General features: G+C 35.3%; 1 protein-coding gene across 1 annotated transcript; it reads left to right on the top strand.

Annotated features, from left to right (window-relative positions):
• The first annotated feature begins 2,974 nt into the window (after positions 1 to 2,974).
• Positions 2,975 to 17,867, top strand: LOC139733042 (glutaredoxin domain-containing cysteine-rich protein 1-like). Its single transcript, XM_071643887.1, has 4 exons — positions 2,975 to 3,634; positions 7,602 to 7,850; positions 12,936 to 13,001; positions 16,650 to 17,867. The coding sequence occupies exons 1-4, from the start codon at positions 3,122 to 3,124 to the stop codon at positions 16,830 to 16,832; spliced, it is 1,011 nt and encodes a 336-aa protein (XP_071499988.1). The 5' UTR covers positions 2,975 to 3,121; the 3' UTR covers positions 16,833 to 17,867.
• The last annotated feature ends 7,305 nt before the right edge of the window (positions 17,868 to 25,172 follow it).

The following is a 25,172-nucleotide window of genomic DNA, read 5'->3' as shown; positions in this document are numbered from 1 at the left end:
TGAGAAATTCAACGTTTATTTGATGAAAATTGTTTTTGAAATGGCTGAGATATCCAAAACAGAGCGATTCTAATAAGTGTGGGACCCATATTTTATTATGATCGCTTTGTTTTACTTTATTTTTGGTTGTTTCAGTCATTTTCTTGGTATCTCGCAAAAAGTTAAAAGCCCAATTCTCATCTCCACCAATACTGTACCTTCCCTTTAAGACAATGGGAAAGTTTTTTTTAAAAAAGGGTATATGCATCACTCTAATGACAAAGAAACAAATGTGTATACATATACATATAGTTGGACAAAAGCAAATTCAGTGTTGCATGCTTGATTCAGGATGTTTTGCATATAACATGGACCATTTTTTATTGCTGATCTAAATCAACTTCAGAATGTCATAAAATGTGCCTTGAGTAATACCAGTATACATCCACTTCAAGCATATCTCCTCTTTATCAGAATGATGCCCCCCTTTTTTTTTTGATCAACCAAAGCTGACAAGATACAGCAGTGAAACAAAGAAACACAAAAAAAAAAATCTTCAATGACATATTATAATGGAAAGCAATAACAAAAGTGAATGAAGTTTAGCAGGATGTTGATATTCAGGCTAAATTCAAGGAAATAAAAATACATCCTCGTGGACCTGCAAAGAGAATGATTAATCGCCTTGCATGGATGAGCTGAAAGAAGAGAAACAATTCATGGTAGCAAGCATAGTGAATGCTGATTTGAAACAATAAAGCTTCGCTGAATTTTCCTGAAAAAGTTAGATGGAAGAGATAAGAAACACATAACTTCCAAATTAAGGCACACTTGACATGTAATTAACCTTTAGGTTGGCTACTTCTTTTTTTCAAAGGGATACACTTTACAACAACTTCAGACCATTTCTATCAGTTTGTGTTACCACTTTCTAGGAGCCCATGTTTCATATGGATGTTTGTAATTATTAGAAGACAATTATTAAACAATCCATTCAACAGTTATGAATATTTAAAATATCTGCACAGTCACTACTGGATGAGAAGACTACTATAGTGTATGATGTCACATGCGTAAAAAGATATAAGAAAAATATAAAGAAGATTTCACATAATTTGATATTTTGAAGAAAAAGCATGTTTCCTTGACTTGTCACTGACATACGTTAAGGGTAATAACTATTCCCTCTGCCTTCTTAAAGAGGCAAGTCAAGCGTTCATTCATTATGTAAGAACGTTATGTAAAATTGCAAAAATGTTGAATTTTCCTAGCATTTTTTGTTAATCGGTCTACACAAGTGACATCGCAAGCTATAGTAGTCTTCTAATCCAGCAGTGACTGAGCAGAAAATTAAAAAATCATAACTTTTAAACAGATTGTCCGATTTTCTCAAACTCTCACTGTGTTCTACCAAATGAATATTGCTGCATTTACTCAATCCGCATGTCTATGAAGGTGAACTTGTCCTCTAACTTTGTACTCCATTCCTCCCTGACCTAAAAAGGTTCCATTGCGTTATTTGCTCTTTTTGTTGTTATTCAACAAGTGTTTCAATATGCCACCTCTTTAGAAGAAAATCATTGTTGAAATATTCACATTGTTGCAAATTTCTTTCATCAAAACATTTCGTGTGACATTCTTTAGACCTCTCGACATGCTGCCGCTTATTTTTGTTCACCTCATTCAAGATTTTACCAAGACTCTATGGATTGTCCGTGACGTCCCTGATCGTCGGAAAACAGTCTATGATCCTCACCCGCTGTATTGTTGCATACCAAGTTAAATAGAAGACTCGTCCTAGGGCGTCAGAATAGAATAATGTAATGACGTCACTGCGAGTGGTTAACCAATCGATTCATGTCTCAGTCACTCCACTGGTTCAATCATGTACGAAAGGCGGATGCGATCGCGATGTGCTGGCTTTGTTCTTCTGCACACGGGATTATAGCGATCTGCAGAAATCGAGCGAAGTGTCTGTCACATCAAGCCAACGTCACCAAAATGACATTGAGGCTTCTACCTTCTTTGTGTGCCATGTTTAGACGAGAATTGTCTTATACAAAGACCTTGTGGGTTTACACGGAAGGAATCCGTCTCTAGTGACTGTTCAATCAAGATACAATCAAGGAGGAAATCGATATTATAAGCTTATATTGAAATACCATGTGTGTGTGCATGCGTGTGTGTGTGTGTGTGTGTGTGTGTGTGTGTGTGTGTGTGTGTGTGTGTAAAATAAAGAGGGCTAATTGACATCAAAGTAAATATATCAAGCGACAACAGTAACGAAGCTATAACTCGTAAGTTTACGAGCACAAAATTACAGAAGTGAAGCACGGAAGCACCACTTTAAAAAAAAAAAGAAAAAAAAAAGAAAGGTCCACTTTACGCTCGGGCCTCGATCCCTTTTCCAGCAGACATTTCGAGAAACACTGCCAACAACAAAGAAACAAACAAAAACAAAGCACAGGGCCTCGTAAAATCTTTGTGCCTACCCCCAAATTCAGGATGGATTGTATAGTTTTTCATTGATGTACAGGTGTTATCCAATGTTACCACGATATACTTTTTAAGAAAGTTTTAAGAAAGAGTTAAAGAATTCGTGAATGTCCATTTCTGCGCTTTTGCCACTGAAATCAAGGTACTAGCAGTTTCTGACGAAGCTACCTTTGATGTCTGACGGAAAGCTGCCAAATTTCGAAGGAAGTGCTGCTTAAGAAAATCCTGATGTAGGGCAAGATTCATCTTCTGTATCGTATTGTGATAGAGAGCAAAACTCGAGCTCATCACAAACACCAGATTTCAGACCGCACCCCATTTCTTAACCTCATGTGAGCTCACGCAAAGACGAGCGCTACGCCCCCATCCGTTACTCACTGAGCCGTGATGAGTGCATTGAGCCAATACGATGTGATGCGACGCTGCGCCTACCAGAAACCATTCGATGCTATTGGTGACGCCAAATAAGTGTATCTCTGGCAAGCATCGCTTTTACAAAGCGAGTATATTATTAGACGCAGTGCAACCGCCGATAAGCATACCGGCTTTTCGATCTGTCGTCTGGTGTCCGCTTATCAACAAGTAGTGTGTGAAGGTGTGAATGTCTCGCTACTTCTTCTACTTTTAGCCGTCTTTGGAGAAGCAAATGGCATCGCCCTCCACACCAAGGAGTAGATCCAATCGAAAGTTGATTCCTATTAGTGAATCAGGCATGTTTCACGAGGATTTGGACGATCTGGAGACTTACTACCAGCAGATGAGAATGGCGTCAGACGAGCCGAGCTCACCCTCATCCATGTCTACTTCATCTTCCTCGTCAATTGACCATTTATGTCGTGGCTTCCCCATGCAACTGAACGTTCCCGAGGCGTTTGCTGCACACCAGAAGAAGCCGAAAACTTACAGCAGTGATAACAGCAGTGGACATAGTGATGCTAATTTGAATCAAATGAGGTTTCACGTTAATGATAATCTAAATTCTTCTAAATCCACACAAGATGTGGATGAAAACAGGACTCTTCGGTTTGTCGGTCGCCGTGGACTCTCATCTGGCGACGGGGAAGATATCAAGAGCGTCAAGGGAACTGTTCGTGGTGTGAAAAATCGTGTCCGGGCTGGAATCGCTAACTTCGAATTTAAACCTTTGGACAATAACAAGGTTTGTATATTTTATTTGGATTAAACATAAATCCCCATAAATTCTTCTCTCACACAGTGCTTGTATCCTGATATGAATGTTCACTTTGTATTTAATGTTCATGTACTGTACTGTGATTTTGATATCAAGGTCATACTAGATTGAATGGTTGATTTCTGTTGTTGATGATGAACGTATTCCACATTATATTTTAGTATGCATGGATTTGCATGTGAAACAAGAAAAGAGCATGATAGTATAAATGTGCATGTACAATGTATATATTGCTAAATTGAATCATTGATGATTGATAACATTTCTTTATATGAACTGTAACCTCCTTAAATGTAGATACAAAATGAGAGTAATAAATGACAGTTTTGTTACTGTAATGTAATAAGTTATGTTTTAAAAGTTTGAAACACTATTTTTCTTATCATTGATGATTCACATGTGCGACTACATCATGGTCAATTATGTTGGATTTATCAGTCTGCAGTGAATCTAAACTTTTTTTACTTAAAAGTTTTATACTTTATCATCATGGCTTAATGGTTTTAGACCCCAGTTAATGTCTGTTTTTGTATTTTTTTTCCTCAACGTTTTTACAAACTTCTGCCCACTAGTCAGTCATCAAGAGTTAACCCCATGTTCAAAGTCACAGGGGGAAAAGAGAATTTGTGTTTGCAACAGGATTCTGTTTAAGACTGATAGTGACTCATCTCTCTCTGTTCATGTGTACGTCAGTAAGCATGATTGAAATCACCCTGAAAACCTACTTGCGTAGACTAACAAACACCAAATCTTAGTCAGGAGTTACAGGCTAATCTAATCCTGCAGGGACAGATCCCCCAGGGGGTGATCCTTGGAGCTCAGGGGATTAATTTTAAGAGTGATTTGGGTTTCCCAAAGTCTCCTCTGATAATGAAGCCATGCTAGAGCTCTCTTCATATCCTTCAGGGCCAAAAGGTTGTTGAATTCATTTGATTGTACAGTATTAACAACCTTCTGTTCTTAACAGACCAACTACAACTGCGTAGTACTTGTACTTCTGCAAGGTTCATTCCCGTTCACTTTTGTGACTGTAAGATGTGTATCACTATCTGCATAAAGTCACCCACTAAATTGAGTCAAAAAATAGTATGCTTATTCTGCTTTCTTATCTCATTTAATCAAGAAATATTCTTGGTACATTGTATATTTGCATCAAGAATTACTAAATCAACACCAAATGAAGTTTCAGCACACACACACACACACACACACACACACACTTTCAGTGCTCAGAATCATTTATTCAGTTGTCATCGTGATCAAGGAGGTATTATAGTGTGTGATACATCCTACAGCTGTACAGTGTAGGTATGATTATACACTGTAATTGACCTTACAATCAGGTTATTACAACAACAACAAAAATCTGGATAAAAGAAATGTACAGCAGGTGGCATTCTGCCCAGAAGATATGAAGCACATATGATTGCACTGTAAAGTGCAAAACATTGTAAATGTATTTGATACATTTGGGTTGGGGTGAGACAGTGTAGGCTTATAAATAAACTAGGTTTAACAGAAAGAAGGTCATGGGGGGGGGGGGGGCACCTGTGTGCTACTTGTTGTATGAGGACATGATAGTCTAAACCACCAGATGGAATACTTAATTCACTTTGATTATACAATATAATTGCCCCCCCCAAAAAAAAAAAAAAAAAAAAAAAGAGAGAAAGAAAAATCACAGTTAAACTTGTTTTTGTATTTCATTTGTTCTGATAAGTTATCATATTTGATTATTGTATGGTTGTATTATGTACTGTTTGATAAGTTATCATATTTGATTATTGTATGGTTGTATTATGTACTGTTTATGCTGGTTATGTAACAGTGCCATGAGCATCATTCTTGATGGATTTCAGTGCATTATAAGAGGTCACTCTTATTATTATTATTATTATTATATGAGGTGATAACTGTCATTTATGGAATACAATTTGTAGTACCTGTAGTAATTAATCAGCTGGTTATATCATTGCTTTAATTTGAAACACTGATCAGGTGATATGTGAATGAAAATTGAGAAAATGATAATTCCAAACCAAGCCATACATGCTCTCTTGCAACCAATACTGCCTGAAATAAAAAGAACAATAACAAACTGTCATCATAGAAGATGGCCAGCCATGTAGAATGATGTGTTAATAAGAAGATTTTATAAGAGTTTTGTGTGAATGAATACACCCCATGGTAAGGTAACCTGATAACTGATAAGAAATTTTATCATGCTGTAACTCCACCCAAGTGAGTGATAATCTTGGATTAGTGCTAGCAGTCTTTGTTTGTTTGTGCTGCGAGGTCATTTGGTCCCAAACTTCCCACAATATTGACACTGTTATCATCTCAATGGCATACTAAATCTGTATTTATAAAGACTATTTACCTGACGACAAATGTGTATCTTTTGGCTGTGTCCGAGTTAACTTTTGGACTTGTGCTGTGGAAATTTTGGCCATGCTGGTACTTGCATGATGTACAATGCAGTTTTAGCTAATAAGTTAGTTAAGTTCATAAGTTATCAAGCTGCTATTGAACTGTCATTTAATTATGTCAGAGAGTGTATGTACATGGTACATCCAATATCTATTTCCTTGTCTTTATTGGACAGTTTCCAATTGTGTTTGATCTGATTCTGCTCTTCGTTCATCTGTGTTGTTTGTCTAGCAACTTCAAATGACCTACAACGGAACTTGAACTAATACATTGTATGTTAACATTGCTGTCAGAATTAATGTGATTTTTAGGTACTACTGTTCTGACACTTACTCATACTTGGTTAGGTTTGATATTGATGGTGTTGTGCTGGTCTGAATATAAACCTATTGCATGCCATGACATTCTTTGCATCATATATAAAAGCAACGGTGGCAGTTTAACAAATGGGCAACAAATTCATTCATCAGAGTTTAAAGTAAATGAACTCTTTAAAGAAGCAAGAGGAAATAACTTGCAAATTGTAAGTCATATTCTTCACGTTTTAAACGTATCTCACTTGAATCTATGAATTCATTGCCACTGAATAGCATCTGGTGTTATTTTAGAAGAAAGATTTGAAGTGATACATACATTTGTACGCTAAAATCTCTCAGTGAAGAGCTGATGTATACACTGTACATGTTACACTGAATAGCTACTTGCTCACAGAGAACCAAATCTTGGCTGATCAAATAAAAGCAGTAACTGAAATATTCCATTATTAATGCAAGAATGGTCCTTTCATACCAATTTCAAAAGAAAGTCTCTGCTTGCATTTCGGATCCAAACAAATGTAAGACTATTTATTCTGCTGGGAAATAAAAGTATGACACTTTTATGATGACAGGATGTTGAGTTTTCATTCAAGCCTTAGACATCAACATAATAGCATATTTGGATGAAGCGTAATTCATGTATGCTTACTGCACGGCTGACCTGATACCCTTTCAACTTTCGTGACAAAATGCATAGCTGTAGGTATACAATATATGCTTGACTGTGCACAAACAAGGATTTAATGCTGATGGCTTACATCTTACCTCTGTGTCAACTCTTAGGGGTTTTTGAGGGTGCAAAAAATTATATTTGAAAAAAAAAAATCTCAGATAGTGATTAGATTGATGCTCATTTTTTTGTGTGAGTCTCATATACTATGTTGTTTTAACATGCAACATGTGTAGATCGATCTGTCTTGGAGAGAGGATATGTTGTATTGTAAACTCTCAGACTGTTGATACGTTTGTTATTTAGAATCAATGATATAAAAAAAGTTAAGAAAGCAAAAATAAAATGATTTTGACTATTTCAAAATACCCATAACATCCATTGTTATTCTTGAGCGGTGTGTTACAAATGTAGATCTTGCAAATGAAATAAAATACTTCATACGTGAATAATGATATTACAATGCCATCACTTGATTAATAAGACTGTCTTGTCACTTTGCGATTGCTTTCTTCAGAAAAAGAGTGTCATAAACTCTGAAGACGAGGTGGGCCGTATCATTGTCTACACAACGAGCGTGAGGATTGTGAGGCAGACGTTCGATGACTGCCAGTACGTGCGCAAGCTGTTCCAGAACCACCGGGTGCGGTTTGAGGAGCGGGATCTCTTCATGAACTCCAAGCACCAGAAGGAACTGGAAGAGAGGATTGGTTCTACCACTGACATCAACCTCCCCATCTGCTTCATCGATGGTGAACTCGTTGGGGTGAGTCCATGACAAAGTCCCTGTCTGTTCAACACAAATCTTTACATCCGTAATGTTAGAGTAGGATGTTTGGATTGATTTAATCCATTGGTTTGCACTGTACTTTTTGCATATCTCCAACAATTCAAACTCGAATGGCAAGTTATCAACCAAACATTACAAGATTATGGCTTCTTAGGGAAAAAAGAAGAAGCTGCCACTATCTCACAGTACTTTATTTCCTTCATGACTGATCAAATATCAAGTATCAAATATCAATAAGGGAATAACTGGCTCCAAGAAAAGAATTATATTTAAGAAAGAACAGCCTGCTTTAGATTAAATGTACTTGTACACTTGTAACTTCTTGGTTTTTCCCTTTAATCAAGAATTAGAAATGGATACCTTATGTCACAGAAATATCACAAATGAAACATAACAAGCTTTTCTTCTAGATAAAGAGTTCTCTAGACACATCTAAAAGTTGTATTTACCTCTGGCAGTTTCGATGATGGGCGGTCATCTTTCTCAAACGATGGTTATATTTATATGTTAATCTATATTTATCAACCATCCTTATGAGCTTATTTTGCAAAACTTTTCTTCTGTTTTGTAGAATCTATATGTGAAACAAGCACTTAGGTGTTTACATTCCATTCCTGAGATGTACATTTCTCTTCAAATTTCAATCTTGTGTTGTCATTAAATATGTATATATTCTCACATCCTACACCTTGTTTATGACTGCATACAAGCTGAGTCACACACCCAGCCACATGATGATGAAGCAGAGAATATTCTCAGAAATCTCTACACCCCACTGTAATCCACACCTTGTCTTTAATAAACATGTCAAGATGAGCAGAGTCAAAGACTGATCAATCTGCATCTCATGTTCCCTCTAAATCACTGTCATCCTACAAACTTGTACATGAATTCATGTTACTCGTATACCTGCCATATTGAAACCCTATAAACATTGGTATAATACACAGGGCAATCCTTTGGAAATAGATATAGATGTGGAAAATGGTCTGAAAATGTTTCCCAGAGAAGACATACATGTACATATATCACTAACTTGTTCATAATATGACATGGGAATCAGTGCATGTAATGAAACTACTCTCCTATCTGTTAATGTCTAATATTAGCACTCTCTTTTGTTAAATATTTCAAATGATATTTGCTCACAATATGGATTTAAGTGTTTACATGTATTTTGCCAGCCTGTATACCTGTGATTCAAGACTTGTTTATAATGTTATAAAACATGTTCTGATATCTCTGTCTGTTTGCCTTGCCAAAGCTAAAATGTCACAGGTAAACATCAGCCCACATTTCACACGCTACAGATGGATTAACAAACTCATAAATTCTCACAGATATTTATATGTTCTGTCCATGACCCCCCTTGTGGGCCTTGGGCTGTTGGGTAGGATGATAGGACAATTCAATAAACTGATTTCAGTATTCTTGAAATCCATGCTGACTATACACCGATGATTCAAGGTTAGGCAACAAAAAAGTTAGTCCTTCAAATTGTAGGTTGAGGTTAAACTTTTGTTGGCACAGTCATTGCGAAAGGTAAGCTGATGGCATTGCATCTTTTGAACCCATTATTGGTAATATCTGAAAATGGAATAAGTGGCCTAGTATAACTACATGACAAATGACAGATTTTATGATAGCCAAAAATGTGGCAGTGGTTTGTGATCAGAGATAAACTAACTGTACTGTACATTTATTTCATATGTTTAGATAAGAAATCTTGATAGACTTTGATACAACATTTTGATATGTTTATCATAGAGTCACTACAAAGATATGCCAAGTATGTGCATACTATAATAGAGTGCATGGCAATTGGTTTCATACAAGCATTCATAACTTCTTGGTTGTAATCAGATACATAATAAATGTGTTATCGACAGGTTAAACAAATAATAGTTTACCATATAAGTTTACGATTGTACATATAACATTTTGGGTGTAATCTGAAACGTAACATTGTGTACCTGACTGGTTAAACAAGGTACTTGTAATTTGAATCAAAAACAAACAAAGAACACTTGTTTGTTGACATAATTTGTGTCAAAACCTGTTGCAAACAGTAGAAATATCTAGCTCACTTCCAAGAAACCCTTTTCCTACATTTTTAACAAGTTCACAACTTGCATCCATCATTCTCCAGATATGATTGTGGAATTAAGACATTTATTTTATGAATAAGTTTCTTTTTAGTAAATGATTGGTGAAAATAGATTAATTCATACATATTATATCTAAATCATTTTTTCCTTGATATTTCCTTGATAGTTGGTCAGTTGAAAGCAGTCATTGGTAAATGTGCAGACTACTAAGTCCTTTAAACAGAGAATTTGCCTGTTTCAAAAATTTTTTTCCCCCCTACAATGTATCTAGATCATCTTAATAAAATCTTAGATCATTGGGTTCAACAGGTTGCACATATAGTGAGGAAGACATTGTGTGCTCTGGTTCAGCGATGAAAATATTCAGTATCAGTGTGCATGGCTACCCCAATACTAGATGTGATCTACTCCCTAGATGTCTTGGGCATTTCAATGATCAGTCCAGACATTACATGTGTAAAGGCCTATTGTTATGTCACAATACCTATTCTTAGACATTATTCTTAGTCCACTCTATCATCACCCTCTTCAAACATTGTTCTCAACCTCTCCCATTCATCGTTCACATCCAACAATGGGTGTCCTACCCAGTTCAGACTGAAATGTAGACAGAAGGGGAGCCTTGGTGGGTCATCTTGTGTGAGTCGATCAAATGAGTCGATCAAACACAGTGACAAAGCAGTTTCATGACAGGCAATATAAATAATTCAAATCTCATTTATCTGTTAAAATTGTTGTCATGTACAGGTAACTACCCCTCCCTTTCTTATGGCTCTGATTGCATCCCCCTCAGAAAGATTTGATGATTTTTTTTTACACCTCACAATGTTTACAAATGAATGTAGATACCACCTGTTTAGTTGATCATCTAATGCTTCATTGTACCTTTGAAGATTTACAAGTCAAACACAAGCATACACTAGATCAAATTTACATTTCCAGTTGTTTAATACTTGATACTTGTGAAAGTGTGTGGTTTCTATCTTTGCTGTGGTGTTTATAGAAAAAGATATGATTACATTTTGATATACAAGTGTACAATTTTATTTCAGAAGCACTGCAAAAAAAATTACATGCAGTCTTGAACAGAGACCACCCTAATGGCTATTTCATAGATGTTCATCAATTTCTTTTTATAAACATTAGGTCAATATTAGAACATGCATAAATGAAAAGCATGTACCGTATCACACATCTATAGCAACAGGATCTGCCAGAGAAAATACCGCAGTACTACTGTATGTATTCATGTAGCCAGGAGACATGTAATAGTGCACCAACGCCTGGCTACTACTATAATGGGCATTGTGATGTCCATTAATTCACAGGCCACTTATTTGTTCCCTACCTTCATTAGCAATGAGAGTGCTTACATTGCAGAGGTGGTTGCTAAGGCAACCACAGCATCTAGAGCTCCTATAGAGCTCTAAATGATAATTGATTGGCCTGGCAGGGCAGGTGCAAAAATTGGAAGGAAAAAATTGAGAAAAAAAAACTCTTCGGTGACATACAGGTCAGATATGTTATGTAAATAAGCCACTTTGTCCTACACAATTTCAAATTGATTTAATAGAAAGCACTATACATATAGCCTTTACATTTAGAGAAGTGAGACAATTTTCATTGTTACCTGAATTCAAGAATCTTACATGAATCAAAATCAAGAAACATATTTGTGAATACCAGAACTTTAGAACATAATATATAGTTTTTCCAAATCATAATCTATAGCTTTCTTACAAGTTATGGGTTTCCCTCTGGTTTCTAATGTTTAAACAAGTCTTGACCTGTTTTGCTTTATTGAAGAATTATTCAGTATAAGTCTCTCTCAGTCCAATCTTATGATTTAACATCCACATTAGTCACCTGTCAACATGATAATGATTTATCAATCTACGTTGTATGACATTCTTTAATGTCTTGCGGCTTATCTAGAATACAAATAGTGTAGTTATTTGCTCAGTTCCATTCGAGAGCTGTTTTCTCCATCATTCTGAAATCACTCCATATTCCCTTGTATCATATAACCTTTGATGAAGAGTCTGAGAAGCTGCATACATACCACACTCACTACAGTTCTATTTTTGGAGTCATTGTTCTCTTGAGATGGGCTTGCTATCATAACCTTTAGCGGTAAGAGTTGCGAAATGCGTTTATTGATGGCATAGACTTTTTTGATGTATATGAGGCAAATATTTGCACTGGCTCCATACACAGGTGGCATAACAATCTGATCTGACTATTCATTTTGTTGAAAAATATGGCAAATGTCATAAAACATGGCACCCTCATGATATTCATCATGAAGATGTGTTGAGAAAATAGTCATGTTTTTGACTTGTTCAGAGTTTTTTTTTTTTTTGCATTTGTTGTTTATTTATCTATTCTCATACATGTGTTTTCATATCATAGAAAATGTATAGATTTTGGTTCCTACATTTTGGACAAAAGAGGTTAATTTCACATACTGTTAACAGGACAGGGAACCTGATCTGTCAAGTAATCCATGCTCTGCACGTAGATTAACTTACAACAGGAAAGATATGGGATTCCAAGTTCTTTGAAATCATATTGTCATCTCATTTTTATGTGATGTCTAAAAATCATATGTATACAGCGTACATTTCACATGTTGCATAGCAGTGCTTACATGTATATGTGGGGGGGGGGGGGAGCAGATTGCAAGGATTTGGAAGCTTTTTGTGGGCTAACATATACTCCCTTTGGGAATAAATTTACCGTATGCATGTTTATAATCGTAACAACCTGCAGGAGGTCTGCACACACAATTTTTTCAAGTTACATTTTCGACAAATACATACAAAATGTTCCTCTATGTTCAATACATTCCAGTTTCATATGAGAAAAAATGAATAAATCAGTGATGATTTTGATTTTTTTTTTTAGAAAAAATGCTCACTGTTCTCCTTGTTTGTCTGTGCATCTCTCACAGGATCTGAGGAAACTGGAAGAACTGAATGAATCAGGGGAGCTTAGGACCATACTCAGAAGGTTTGAGGTAAGCATTTGATGTCACCCAGATAGAAGGAAGGATATTTTCAGACTTTTAGTGGTTTTTGTTCTTGTGGTTATAAGTAGAATGAATCACCAAAGAACAAACGACTCCATATGATATTTTATAGTATAGGCTATGCATCAGCTGTGTGTATAGTACATCTTTATTTTGCATGGATGCATACAATACAATACAATTAATTTTTGATACTCTCTTCCCATGAGGCTAAAACAGCTTATAAAAATACAGAAATGGGAGATTTATATAGAGAATGCAGAATAGTATTTTTAAAAGAATGATCAACCTTAAACACACCATTAGGATGCCACTCAATATGTCCACACACAGGCAGTAGATCTATACATGTGTACATAATTCATATACGACATATATATGCATATGTATACACATGCAAGTATACACAGACACACACACATTCAATTTAATTCAATTCAATTCATTTTTATTCGTCCAATATACCTGTGCAGAGCTGGACACTGGATTTAAAATTTTTATATCAGACATTTAATTTCTTGCTTTATAATTTGCACAAACTGTATTAACAATAAAATACTACACGAACAAAATAACATTCCTGCAGAGTAAAAAAAACAGAATGAGAGAAAAAGTCTCTCACTATTGTTATATCTTACCAGTCTCCATTTCTCTGACTACCCTGTGAATGAAATGGTTTATTCCTGCTCTGAACTGACTGTTGAGATAGTGGTGACAGATGGGGCAAGAATTTCTGTCTTTTATTGTGTGCCATGAGAACAATGTCTTCTCCAAGCAGAGTGTGAGCAATACACACAGGCAATGGAATGTTTGCCAATGCATAGAAAAAGTTTCAAAATCAAATAGTGTTTGTAAATAGTATTCGACTATGAGAGGTCTCTCCCCCCCCCCCCCCCCAAACTGGTTGACAATTATATATCTGCTGAAAGGAGTGTGTGAGAATGTTACATACATGTATTTAATTTCAATTCCTGTGTCAAAGTGATTTAGTACCACTGCTTTACTCTTTCAAATTAAATGCCCTAGCTGTTGAATCATTTCTTTTAAGAACATGAAAACCATATACATATGTTTTGATAAAGGATGTAATGTTATGACATCATTTGGTACCATTTGTAACTACCAGCCAGTTGAAAAAAAAAATGATCAGTAAATTATTAAATGACATGGAAAGACCAGAGCTTAGAAATCTTCAAAATCTACTGCTTCAGATGTCATATCAGTTTTTGCAGGACAAATTGAAAATGTATCTCATGAAATTAGACCAAATTACTCAGGTATTGGAAATTGGGTATCAATTACATTTTGTTATTTCCCACTAGGAGAAACCATGTGGATATCAACTTATTTGTATCTGACAGTAGGCCTACTGATGTTTTCAGACAAAGAATAAGGAAATACGGATCTCTGTTTAGTGAAAGATTTCAGAAAAACTCTTAGTACTTCAAGGAGTTATTGGAATGGGTAAACCACAAGACGTAGGATGGCCCAGATCATGACAGCTTTGAGTCATTGGCCTTATTGATTTCTTACTGTCTTTTCACAGAATGAATAGCGGGCATTCATTCACTGGCTTGATAATCCCCAAAATATCTGGAAATTACCCCCAGATTAAGGGCAAGTTGATGTTGGCATATGGTACATATATGCTATGACCTATAGTAGTCATTACCTATTTACATATTGAAGTGACTGTCACATCTGTAAATGAGGGTGATGTTTGAACGATAAGAGAAAGGCATGTTGTACAGGGGGCAACTAAAAATATTTGAATTGATTGGTGCTGGAAGACAATTACAACAGTAGTGAGAGATTGTTTGGTCGATAGCCAAGTGACGCTTCAGAGCCCAAGCATTCTAGGTCGATGAATACATTCCCCCTTTGAATGTAGGCTGGTTCTAAAGCTTCTTACGAGGGGTTGTTATTGTCATAGTAGGGAGTTGGTGTAGCTGGAGTGGATAGCATCTATTGATCCATGGAGTTCTTAGCATCATTGATCATTTACAATGCAAATGATCCCCTTTAAGGGATCTCCAGGAGGGGCAAAATTGCTACCTCTGTGGGACAAAAGGCTTGTGTTGGTTCGTAGGGGGAGCGGCTTGTACTTTTAAGGGTTTGAACGTTACCTGATAGAATGTGTGTGTGTGCATATATGTCGTAGGGATGGGACATTATTGAGTATAATCACTCATTAAATATTCATGGTTTAATTGATGTAGTGTGGTAGTATAAAAAGGGGATACCTGTTCCTTGTTGACATAGGTGGTGTTTGTTTTATAGAATATATTTTGTTGAAGTAAGTGATTTGGAGAGCACAAAACTAGATTGTTTGTGTTGACAATTGCCTTTTTTCCCCACATGTCCAGATTATCTGAGGTTCACTTCCTTCTCGGGATTTTAAATTCTCAGTAATTAAGCTGAGTTGTAGACAATGAAAGCATCTTGAAAATCTTTATAGGTTCAATTCAGATCTTTGTGTTTGACTGCTGTTTGAAAACATATTTTTATAAAAATATGAATAGTGCAGTGCATAAAACAATGGCTTATATATCCCTTTCATGAGTTTCAGAATTAGATCACAAGAAATAACATGCTGAAATTTTATAGTATGCCAGCTTAATCTCAGCTTTTTGTTTACTTTAGTACTGTATGTCATAGATGCAGTCTATACCACTTCCTGCTTAAAATGAAAAAGGCAGTATGGTCCTTTAAACTGTTATCTCTCCTCATTGCACCACAACAGATTGTTCATCTATTTGACAAATATTTGGTAGATTTCAACGTACAGTGTTTATTCATTTCAATTTCTCAATCAATCACTCACCACACAAGAAACATTGTAATGGGGGCATAGTGCATCTCATTCTCAGTAAAGTTTGCAGGAAGTTACAATGAAAAATGGCAGGCACAGAGACTAAATCTCAGTAGGTACTCCAAAGTATACTTCATTGTTCAGCCAAAACACTGTTTCTTTGGTCATTGATCTACATGAATGTGTCGCGACTCAGTTTCTTACCTTCAATAGAAGTGATTTGAACCAGGAAATGGTCTTTTCATCACACTTCATTATTTCAGAAAATGTGCTTAAAATCCTTCAGCAGGTGTTTGTGGGATAAAGATTTCCACCAAGCTTCGCTCAATGATTTTTGTGACATCAAAATGTTATCAAGTAATTGGCACTAGTTTGTGCTTAATTAAGGCCACTTGTAACCATTCTGTGTGTATTTGTTGTCCTTCCTTGAACCAATGAGTTTATGATACAAATTCCTGTGTTTGCTTATTATCTTAGGATGAAAGGTTAACAAATTGAATGTTTTTGAAGTAATGTTACTATTCATAGAACTTATGGAATGAATGGTGTGACATTTTTCAGTTTTCAGCAGGTGTCATTCATGGTCCATTTGAAGTAATGTGAAAGAATGAACTTCAAAAGTGTGACAACATCCTTAGAATCATTTCTTATTTTGTAAATATCTGTGTTATAGAATAAATGAGCAGTTTTTTTTTTCCAGGATATGTAATTTTCTTGTCTGGCTCAGTTGACTTATGATAACTTACATTGTATAGCTGCATAAATGAACTGTCATTCTAATAATGTATTTTTATGTAATTTTCATTTCTTGTTTGTGACCACAGAAACACAATCCGATGGTGAACTGTAGCTCATGCGGCGGTCATCGCTACATCCCGTGCACCACTTGCAACGGAAGCAAGAAGTCATTATTACGCAACAATTTCACCGACACATTTCATGCACTCAGATGTTCACACTGTGATGACAACGGGTTACAGAAATGCAGAGACTGCAATGCGCGGTAGTTGAGTGAATTGACGGATGTTTGTCGTAAACATAAGATAATGTTGTACATAAGAGCACTATAAACATGTACTCCTTTGTATGCCTAATCGGTGGTGTGCAAGAAGAAAAACTCTTGAAAACAGAGTGTAAAAATTAGAGTCTAAGTGTAAATACAATGTGTAGATGGATGGATGTTTTCAGCCAAGTATCTCTGAAGCATACCATGTATTTTGACAAAGTTGTATAATACATACATTGCTTTTGAAATGTTTTCCATTGAATAGTGTCCTGAAAGTTCCAGAGGTAGTGATTGTTGGAAGAGAAAAGATGGAAACTTTCAATAAATGCAAGATGGCATGTAGATTTCTTAAATGAAACACGGTGCATTGCTTAACGGTACAACAAATTGTAAATATATATCAATCCTTTTTTTGTCCTGGATGCAGTATTAGACAATACTGTACAGGTAAAAGGCGAACTAAGTTTTGAGCATTTGACCACTTTGATATGAAAAGATGCACTTGTAGAGGTATGGAGAGGAAAGAGTTAAAACCCGGGGACAGTCCACCATTGATATTTATGCATGTACAATGAATATGTACAGTGATAAAATGGATTGCTTTTTATCAACTCAAGACTTTGTCAAATTAAAGAGAACATATTAATATGTAAGTTGGTAAAGCTTTGTTCACAACAATAGTAATATTGCCTGTTACTCAGAGTCTACACTTTCACTTTAATTCTATAACATAAGGTAAATCTGCTCACAAGAAGTATGCAAGCTCATTGATGAATAATGCATACATATAGTTAGACATATCTCGGTCTTCACAGAGCTCAGGTTGCACATACAATTGTGTAATTGTATAATGCCTGATATCCTCCATTCCCTCATGAAGTTATATGTAGGTATTTGTAAAGTTCACTAACTGATTTACCACAAACCCAATGATATGATGCAGTTTGTGGGAATATTTCTCCTGCATATTAAACCAATGCTGCTATCTGTGTACGTCATTTGACATTTGAGTATTATTTAGCAGGGGAAAAAAGGAAGGGTGTGAAAATCAGTCACAGTGTTTGCAACCAAATCTGAGTGTTATAACATGATCAGAGAGCTAGAAAGAAAGTCTCTCGAAGCTTGCATCCTTCTGCCTCTCACCTAACAATGTTAAGATTTTGAGTGAAGATCTTGTGAAATGTTGCATAAAATGTGGTGCGAGAAAGGGGATATTTTGTGAAAACTTCTCAGGTAAACAGCTGCTGCTTGACAATCACATCTGATTCATGATATCAGGCTAACAGAAGATCTCTTCTCTGGCCTGAAACCATGTTATAATATTATAATGGAATGGCCTTGTGTATGGATTGCAAGCTCTATAGCTCATTGTATAGAAGTCGTGTTATCATTTTATCAACTTGCTAGTCAGAATCACATCGTCACTAGTGCTTCAAATCTTGATAGTCTTTCACAGATATACAATCACACATAAAGAAAATCTCTGAAATGTTTTTCTTAGATATTGTATTCAATCAGTATCTTTCACATTTAAGTGCTCACTATAATCTACCCAGAGAGAGAGAGAGAGAGAGAGAGAGAGAGAGAGTGAATGTATGTTAAAACTGAAGACTAAAATATTCCACATGGTCATAATATTTTCATTCTGTTTCTAATACTGAATAAAATTTGGCATCAAAATGGTGTGGGCATTAAGATGTTTTCTGTAATACTGACTTTGACCATCAGTTCTCATCTTAAAACTTCACTTGGACACTATGGCTTTGTTTCAAAGTTATCCACAATTGTTGGATTATGTTCATTTTAGAAACTGGTGAAATTATGTTTTTCAAAAAATGCATTCCTAGTATACTTTAATTCTCACCTTGCTATAAATAAACAAAATACATCTTTAAATGCACAATGCTTATATTACCTTCATATCAAATTCCAGCCAAAGTTTGAATGACTCAAGTGGTGTGTGTTTCAGACAGAGTTTAGCGGTCTTTGATATTTTCATTTAGCATTAAAAGATAAACATCAAACAAAGCTTGTTTTGTTTTTACTTTGATAAACATTCTTTTTACTTTGATAAACATTCTTTTTTCATAGTGGAGTTTGTCAAATGAGAAAAATGCTGATAGAACAATATCTGTCACACTCCAATCACAAAATCCTACATAATTCATAAATGAAGCATACAGCGTTTGTGTCTTAAAAGAAGTCCACTATTCATATGCTACTCAATTTCGAAGGCTTGTTCAACACTTCATCTGCTTTGAGGTAGAAGTTTGCTAATGTCACAGAATATGTGAGGAAGTTATGCCCTTTTTCTGTAATACTCATCTTAAGACCAAGATTGCTCATGTTTACTTGTAAAAAGTTGATATTGGTAACTTGTTAATAGTTATGGGGTATTTTTTTTTTGTTTCTCTGTGTCTTGATCTTGAAGTGCTTTCTATAGGTGTGTAAAACGTCTTTCACTCGCTGCGTCTGTGGTGATCAAGGAGAAGTTATAGTATTCCCTTTGCCTTCTCTCACAGTGCTGTGGAGTCTGAGTAAGGCCCACTGTCATATGGACATCTACAACTGTTGTTGCAATAATTGTAGCCACTCTGGCAACATTAGAATGCTGGCAGCTATTATTGGCAGTTACACTCTACCCAGCCACTGCCAGGGTAACTGCAATTATTGGAAGTATTCTTGCAGATAGCTGTGTGAAATGGTGCCCTGATTTTGCCTTTGAAGAATGTAGCCAAATCTATTTTTTTTTTATTTCTACTGTAGAATTAGTTCTGATCTTCTTGGGAGAATATATATTTTTAGATTATATATTGTGTATGATATGTATTATATTCAGTGTTGTGACTTAATCTAAAAATGTAGACATGGGCAGAAAGTAAGAAAAGATCCGTGGAAGAATATTAATGAGAGCTAGATTTCTCTGGCAGAAAACAACAACAATACAAGATCATTCAGTGTATTCAGACCAGTAATGTGCAATTTGTTGTAATGTATGACTTCATCAACTAATTATCATTGGTGTCAACACTTTGAGACATTGTCTCTCAGGTATCACGCCTTGAATCAAATTATCTTTTTAACAAGTGGCTTAAATTTGTTGATGTTGGCCAAGTGAAAGAAAAATTTGATCGTCATATAGTCAGGAAGAAACATGTAAAATAAAACGAAATGTAAAATAATCTTGTCTCACATATTGAAAAAAAAACTGTATTCTTTCATCTAATGTATCAATGTTATCAGAGGTCATATAGAAATTGAAACATAAAGTCCTAATTCTGGAGCAGCACTCGTCACTTAGAAAAGTACATATGATTTTAATAAGCATGATTCTAGCTCACTTTTTTGTTTCTGATTGTTGCAACATGAGACGATATGGCTGCCCTTTCCTTTGCTAATATCTGAAGATGGAACTCACCACTGTATTAGAACAAGTGAAAACGTCAAAGATTGCAGGTTTTGGAGAGATTTAAAAACAAAGAAGAATGCAGCAGTGAGCACTTATGGCTGAAAAGTGTCAAAGTCAGAATACCTTGTCTTTCACTTCAATGGGGTATATGTGGATCTAATTTCCAAACAATGAGTACTGTGCTTGAACTTACTGGTGTTTGACTTCATATATTGGTAAATTCTCTTCCCAGCATGCGGAGAAAAGTTCATGAAAATCAGTTAATCCTTCTGTCGAATCTGAAATTGCAAACCATATGCACGATTGTGTCATACAAATGGCATGTCACACCTTTTTCATTTCCCAGTTGGAAGTGTGCCAAAGACGCTGTATGCATTTGTTGATCACGTGATAATTTATATAAAATTTATATTTTGAATGGTTAACACCATGTGGCTCACTATTTCAAAATAAACATTGAAATTTGCACACAGACAGTTTGTTTGTAATAATGACAGTGGTTAAAACATGGAAAAGATTTCAACAGCGCCATTAAAGATATTTGCAGCACCTTAACAATTACTCTGTAGTTTGCAAAAAAAAAAAGTTTGCCTTTTCTTTTCATATCTGCATATTTTATATAATTATATTCTAATTCTCTATTGACCTGTCCACATGCAACATTTTGTACCTTTATTTATATGTATATTTCACAAGAAATAACTGAACAAGCAAGATATGACAGATCACCTTGCCAAATTTATCAACATTTTCTTATTTATAAAGTGTGAGATTTATATTTTGCAATGAAGTGTAATAGCTTAATGTGATGTTGTATTTCACCATAGGTCTTTTGTAAATATGTGCATAAGTAAAGTATGGTTCTGTCTATAACAGGGAATAGTTGCATATTTTGTAGTTTTGTCATAACTTTGCATGTATGTTGCCACATGAGAGTATCTTTGAATATTTCCAAGCTCCTGATACATTCTAATATCTAATCAAGTATATTTATGACAGAACTACTGGTAATGGTGGAAAATGTACAGCATGAGCTTTATTTGAATTTAAAAGTCATATGTATGTAGAGCAGATGGTGAGATATATTACTCCTTTGTGTTCCACATGGTCACAAACCCTGGCGTGCCATGGTGAATACAATCCTTTTCACTCCATGGGTTTTGTTGTGTCAGTCAGCAAACAAAGATGTCCAGTGTACCACATCATGAACAAAACACCTCAAGAGTTCATGTGGGTTTTTTACAAAAGTACTCTCAAAGAATAGTATGACAATCTGATCAGCAAAAATCATACAATCTAGTTGGAGTTTGGGTTGTTGGTGTTTTGTTTTTTCTCCACTGGCATACTTGCCAACTAATAAGATTTTATCAGATTCAGTAAGATTTTTTACATTAAAAATAGCAAAATAGATTTTCTGTCAGAGAAATAAGATTTAAAGAAAAATATTTAGATATACCTTTCATGTGTATTTTCTGAAGATTTGACTGAAAGTAAGATTTTTAACTTCAGTTTGCATATAAAATAAGATTTTTGCAATCCACAAGTAAGATATTTCATCTTGAAATGTTGGCAGGTATGCACTGGTAGTCGAGACATAAAGTGACAGTTTAGCTTGTTTGCATAATAGCCCATAATATTCACTCAGCTCAGTTTCTGTAAGCAAATCAGAAAGCATTGAGCCCTTTCCACCCTTTTCAACAAATACTTTCAACTACAGTGATTCTTCTGAAGTAGACTGTCAGTGACATCAGCCTAAATTTCATAAATGGATTTGACACTTATGAAAAGGAACAGTGTGGTTCAGATTTTTTTTTTTTCTGTGCAGGGACATTTGGTACCCCTTTTTTCAAAAGTTTAAGGCAGACCAGGGGACCGTTTCATGAAACTTTTTTGTCAGTGATTTACACTGACAACTGTTAAAAGCTACTGAAATCCTTGTGTCTGATTGGCTGATAGCAAATTCGTCGGTGAAAACCTCCGACAAACTCGTTGATGAAACACCCCCCAGATGTGTGTGTCGGGAAAGTTTTTTTGATGTTGGGATGATGAAATTGAACCATTTGAGTCCACTCTTGGATCATGTTTTTTTTTAAAAATCATATCTTCAGAAAACCACCTTCATGTCTTCACAAAATGTGTAAGTCAACTACAACTGATGTTATGTGCAAAACCATGGCTTACATTGCAGATGCTAAAACAAAAATTTAGTTTAAATCATAAATTCTTGGTAAGCAAGATATTTCAGGAACTACAGTGTTGTATATTCACTTCTTGCACAAGACACTGTGCTTCTTGACAGGTTAATGCAACCATACTCGACATTTTCCCCATGACTCTTTTTATTACCTATCATCACCATCTGCTTCTATTTGTCCATCATATATCACATCAAAGTACTAATGGTATATTTCTTTTTATGTTTGTAGCTAAGTTACTTGGGTATTTCCCTGGTCCTGTGTGCAAGTGCTTGAATATATGAGCAATATATTCACATGAGGACATACTGTTATGATCTTTGTCTTTGCGCAATGTATATGACCCCGAAAAGTTCCCTTTTATGGCTTGCATGTTCGTGCAAGTAATTTGTCACCTATGGCAAGTCATGTGAAGCAGTGTAAACAGATTTTTAATAGAAATTACCACAGTGAATAAATTGCATACTGCAACAAATGAACATTGTAAGCTGTAACAGATATGACTGTCCGTATGCCAGATCCGATATACACAAATTACCAAATCATGTGTAAAGGGTATGGCCTGTGTCGATGTCAGTTCTGTATAGAAAACTGTTTAACGATAGACTAACATCAGGAACATCAGACAGCAAGCTAGATCTTGCTCTGTTTAAGCTGGCCTTCTTGTATTTACTCTGCATGGAGTCATGTACACATTTTTCTGACGTCAGCATAGACATAGTTTGTTATATGAGGAATGCTTGGAGATAATGTTGGTGAAGAATTCCTGAGTGGATTTTAAGGTGATAATAATAAGAGGTGCTGTGTGCACAAAAAAGCAGTAATGTGATCCTTGTACCATGCATGACAACTGGCTCAATATCCATTCAGACAATAAAGGAAGTACAATCTACAGATATCATGATAACTATGGAAAAGTTTTGTCCTGTTTTCATTCACTACGTTGTCTTCAGAAACCATTCCAGCAAATAAACAGGTTACTGCAAGAAATATGAATATGATTTTTTTTCTTATCTAAATGCATATGAAACTGACAGAATGTATAAAGGCCTGGGGTAAACCACGAGCCCTGTTTGTGTGTGTCATGGTTGTTGACCTAGAAGACAGGGCATTGTGTGTTTTGTTTAACTTCCAGGATCAGACCAGACAAAAACAGCTAAACTTGTGTGGGAGCCAGAGAGAAGTCTTTGATGCATGTTGGTGACAACAGCTTGTTTTCCACAATATTCGGTTCATCCAGCCTTGTTGGTCTGCTTATTTGTGTGTGTGTGTGTGTGTGTGTGTGTGGGTGTGTGTGTGTGTGTGTGTGTGTGTGTGTGTGTGTGTCTCAATCTGTGGTATACCGTGGGAAGCTGTGTACAGGATGTCATGGCTGCAGTTATTTTTGTCTTCAAGGTACACCTGAGCTTTGTTTCAGTAAAGTTCAGATCAAACATAAGTCAGAGAATCAAATATAAAGTCTCTGAATACTCAATTCTGATTGGCTGATACCTAACTTAAGTTTGATTTTCTGACTTATGTTTGATTGCATTAATTGCATCCTCTTATGCAAATGGGCCATGAAAGTTAAATGTTTTCTGTCTCATCTTTATGTATGTATATATATATATATATATATATATATATATATATATATATATTTATATATTTATATATATATATATATATATATATATATATATATATATATATATATATACATATATATATATATATATATATATGCATATATATATAATTGAAAGAAATTGGACTGAGGCGGGACGTTGCTCTCGATCTTAGTCTCCCTTTTATTTGTCAAGCTTTCGGCCCGTCATTAGGCCTTCGTCAGGATCTACCAACAGAATAATTATTATATGAATAGCCTGATGTGTCATATAATATATAATGCAATTTCATATACATGTATTACCAATCTTCTAAATCTTTTCCTTTATATACACAAATCAATCATTCAATTCAATACAAATATCCAATCTAACCTCAAATCATCTGTTATCTGTGTTCATGTTCGTTCCATTGTTTTGTGTGTGTTTCATGTTTCTCTGTACGCATTTCGGTTCCCCTTCTTCTTCCAGGTCCGCATACCCCCACGTAGCTGCTGAGTTAGGTCCGGGCGGGAGGCCAGCTATTAACCCCCGAATATGTTACATTTTAACCCATGACTAATATAACAAATTTTGTTTTTAATTCTTTGAATAGTGATGAATTTTATGATACAGTAAGGCACTCTGAATCTGATCATGTAAACATTATTTCCAGTTCGTATGAAGATTATATATCCAATAAATACAATACCTCAGCACAAGAATTTGAATATAATTTTGACTCAAATGACCCGGTTCAGAAACCATCATGTGTTTATTTGACTGAAAATCAGTATAAAAATCGAATTACGAAGACAGATGATGAAACATTTTTGCTAACTCACTTAAACATACGCAGTATTAATAGAAACTTCGACAAGTTGCGTTTATTTTTAGAAAATCCAGATCAAAAATCTTGCTCCATTATAGGGCTTACAGAAACATGGTTGAATTCCAATATCAGTAATTCATTTTCTTTACCCGGATTCGAATTTGTATTTAGAAATAGAAACGAGAGAGTTGGTGGTGGAGTTGGTTTGTATATCTCGAAAAAATTTACATATATTATGCATGAGGAGATAAGTGTTATGAGCGATGTACTCGAATCCCTATTTATTGAATTGATAAATCCACATGGAAAAAATACTGTG

Source organism: Diadema antillarum, unplaced genomic scaffold (genome assembly GCF_040938485.1).
Source record: "Diadema antillarum isolate AM-2024a unplaced genomic scaffold, OU_Dant_1.0 seq00000460_RagTag, whole genome shotgun sequence".
NCBI classification, from domain to species: domain Eukaryota; kingdom Metazoa; phylum Echinodermata; class Echinoidea; order Diadematoida; family Diadematidae; genus Diadema; species Diadema antillarum.
The sequence above is the reverse complement of the archived record's forward strand: the minus strand, read 5'-3'. Positions and strand labels throughout refer to the sequence as shown.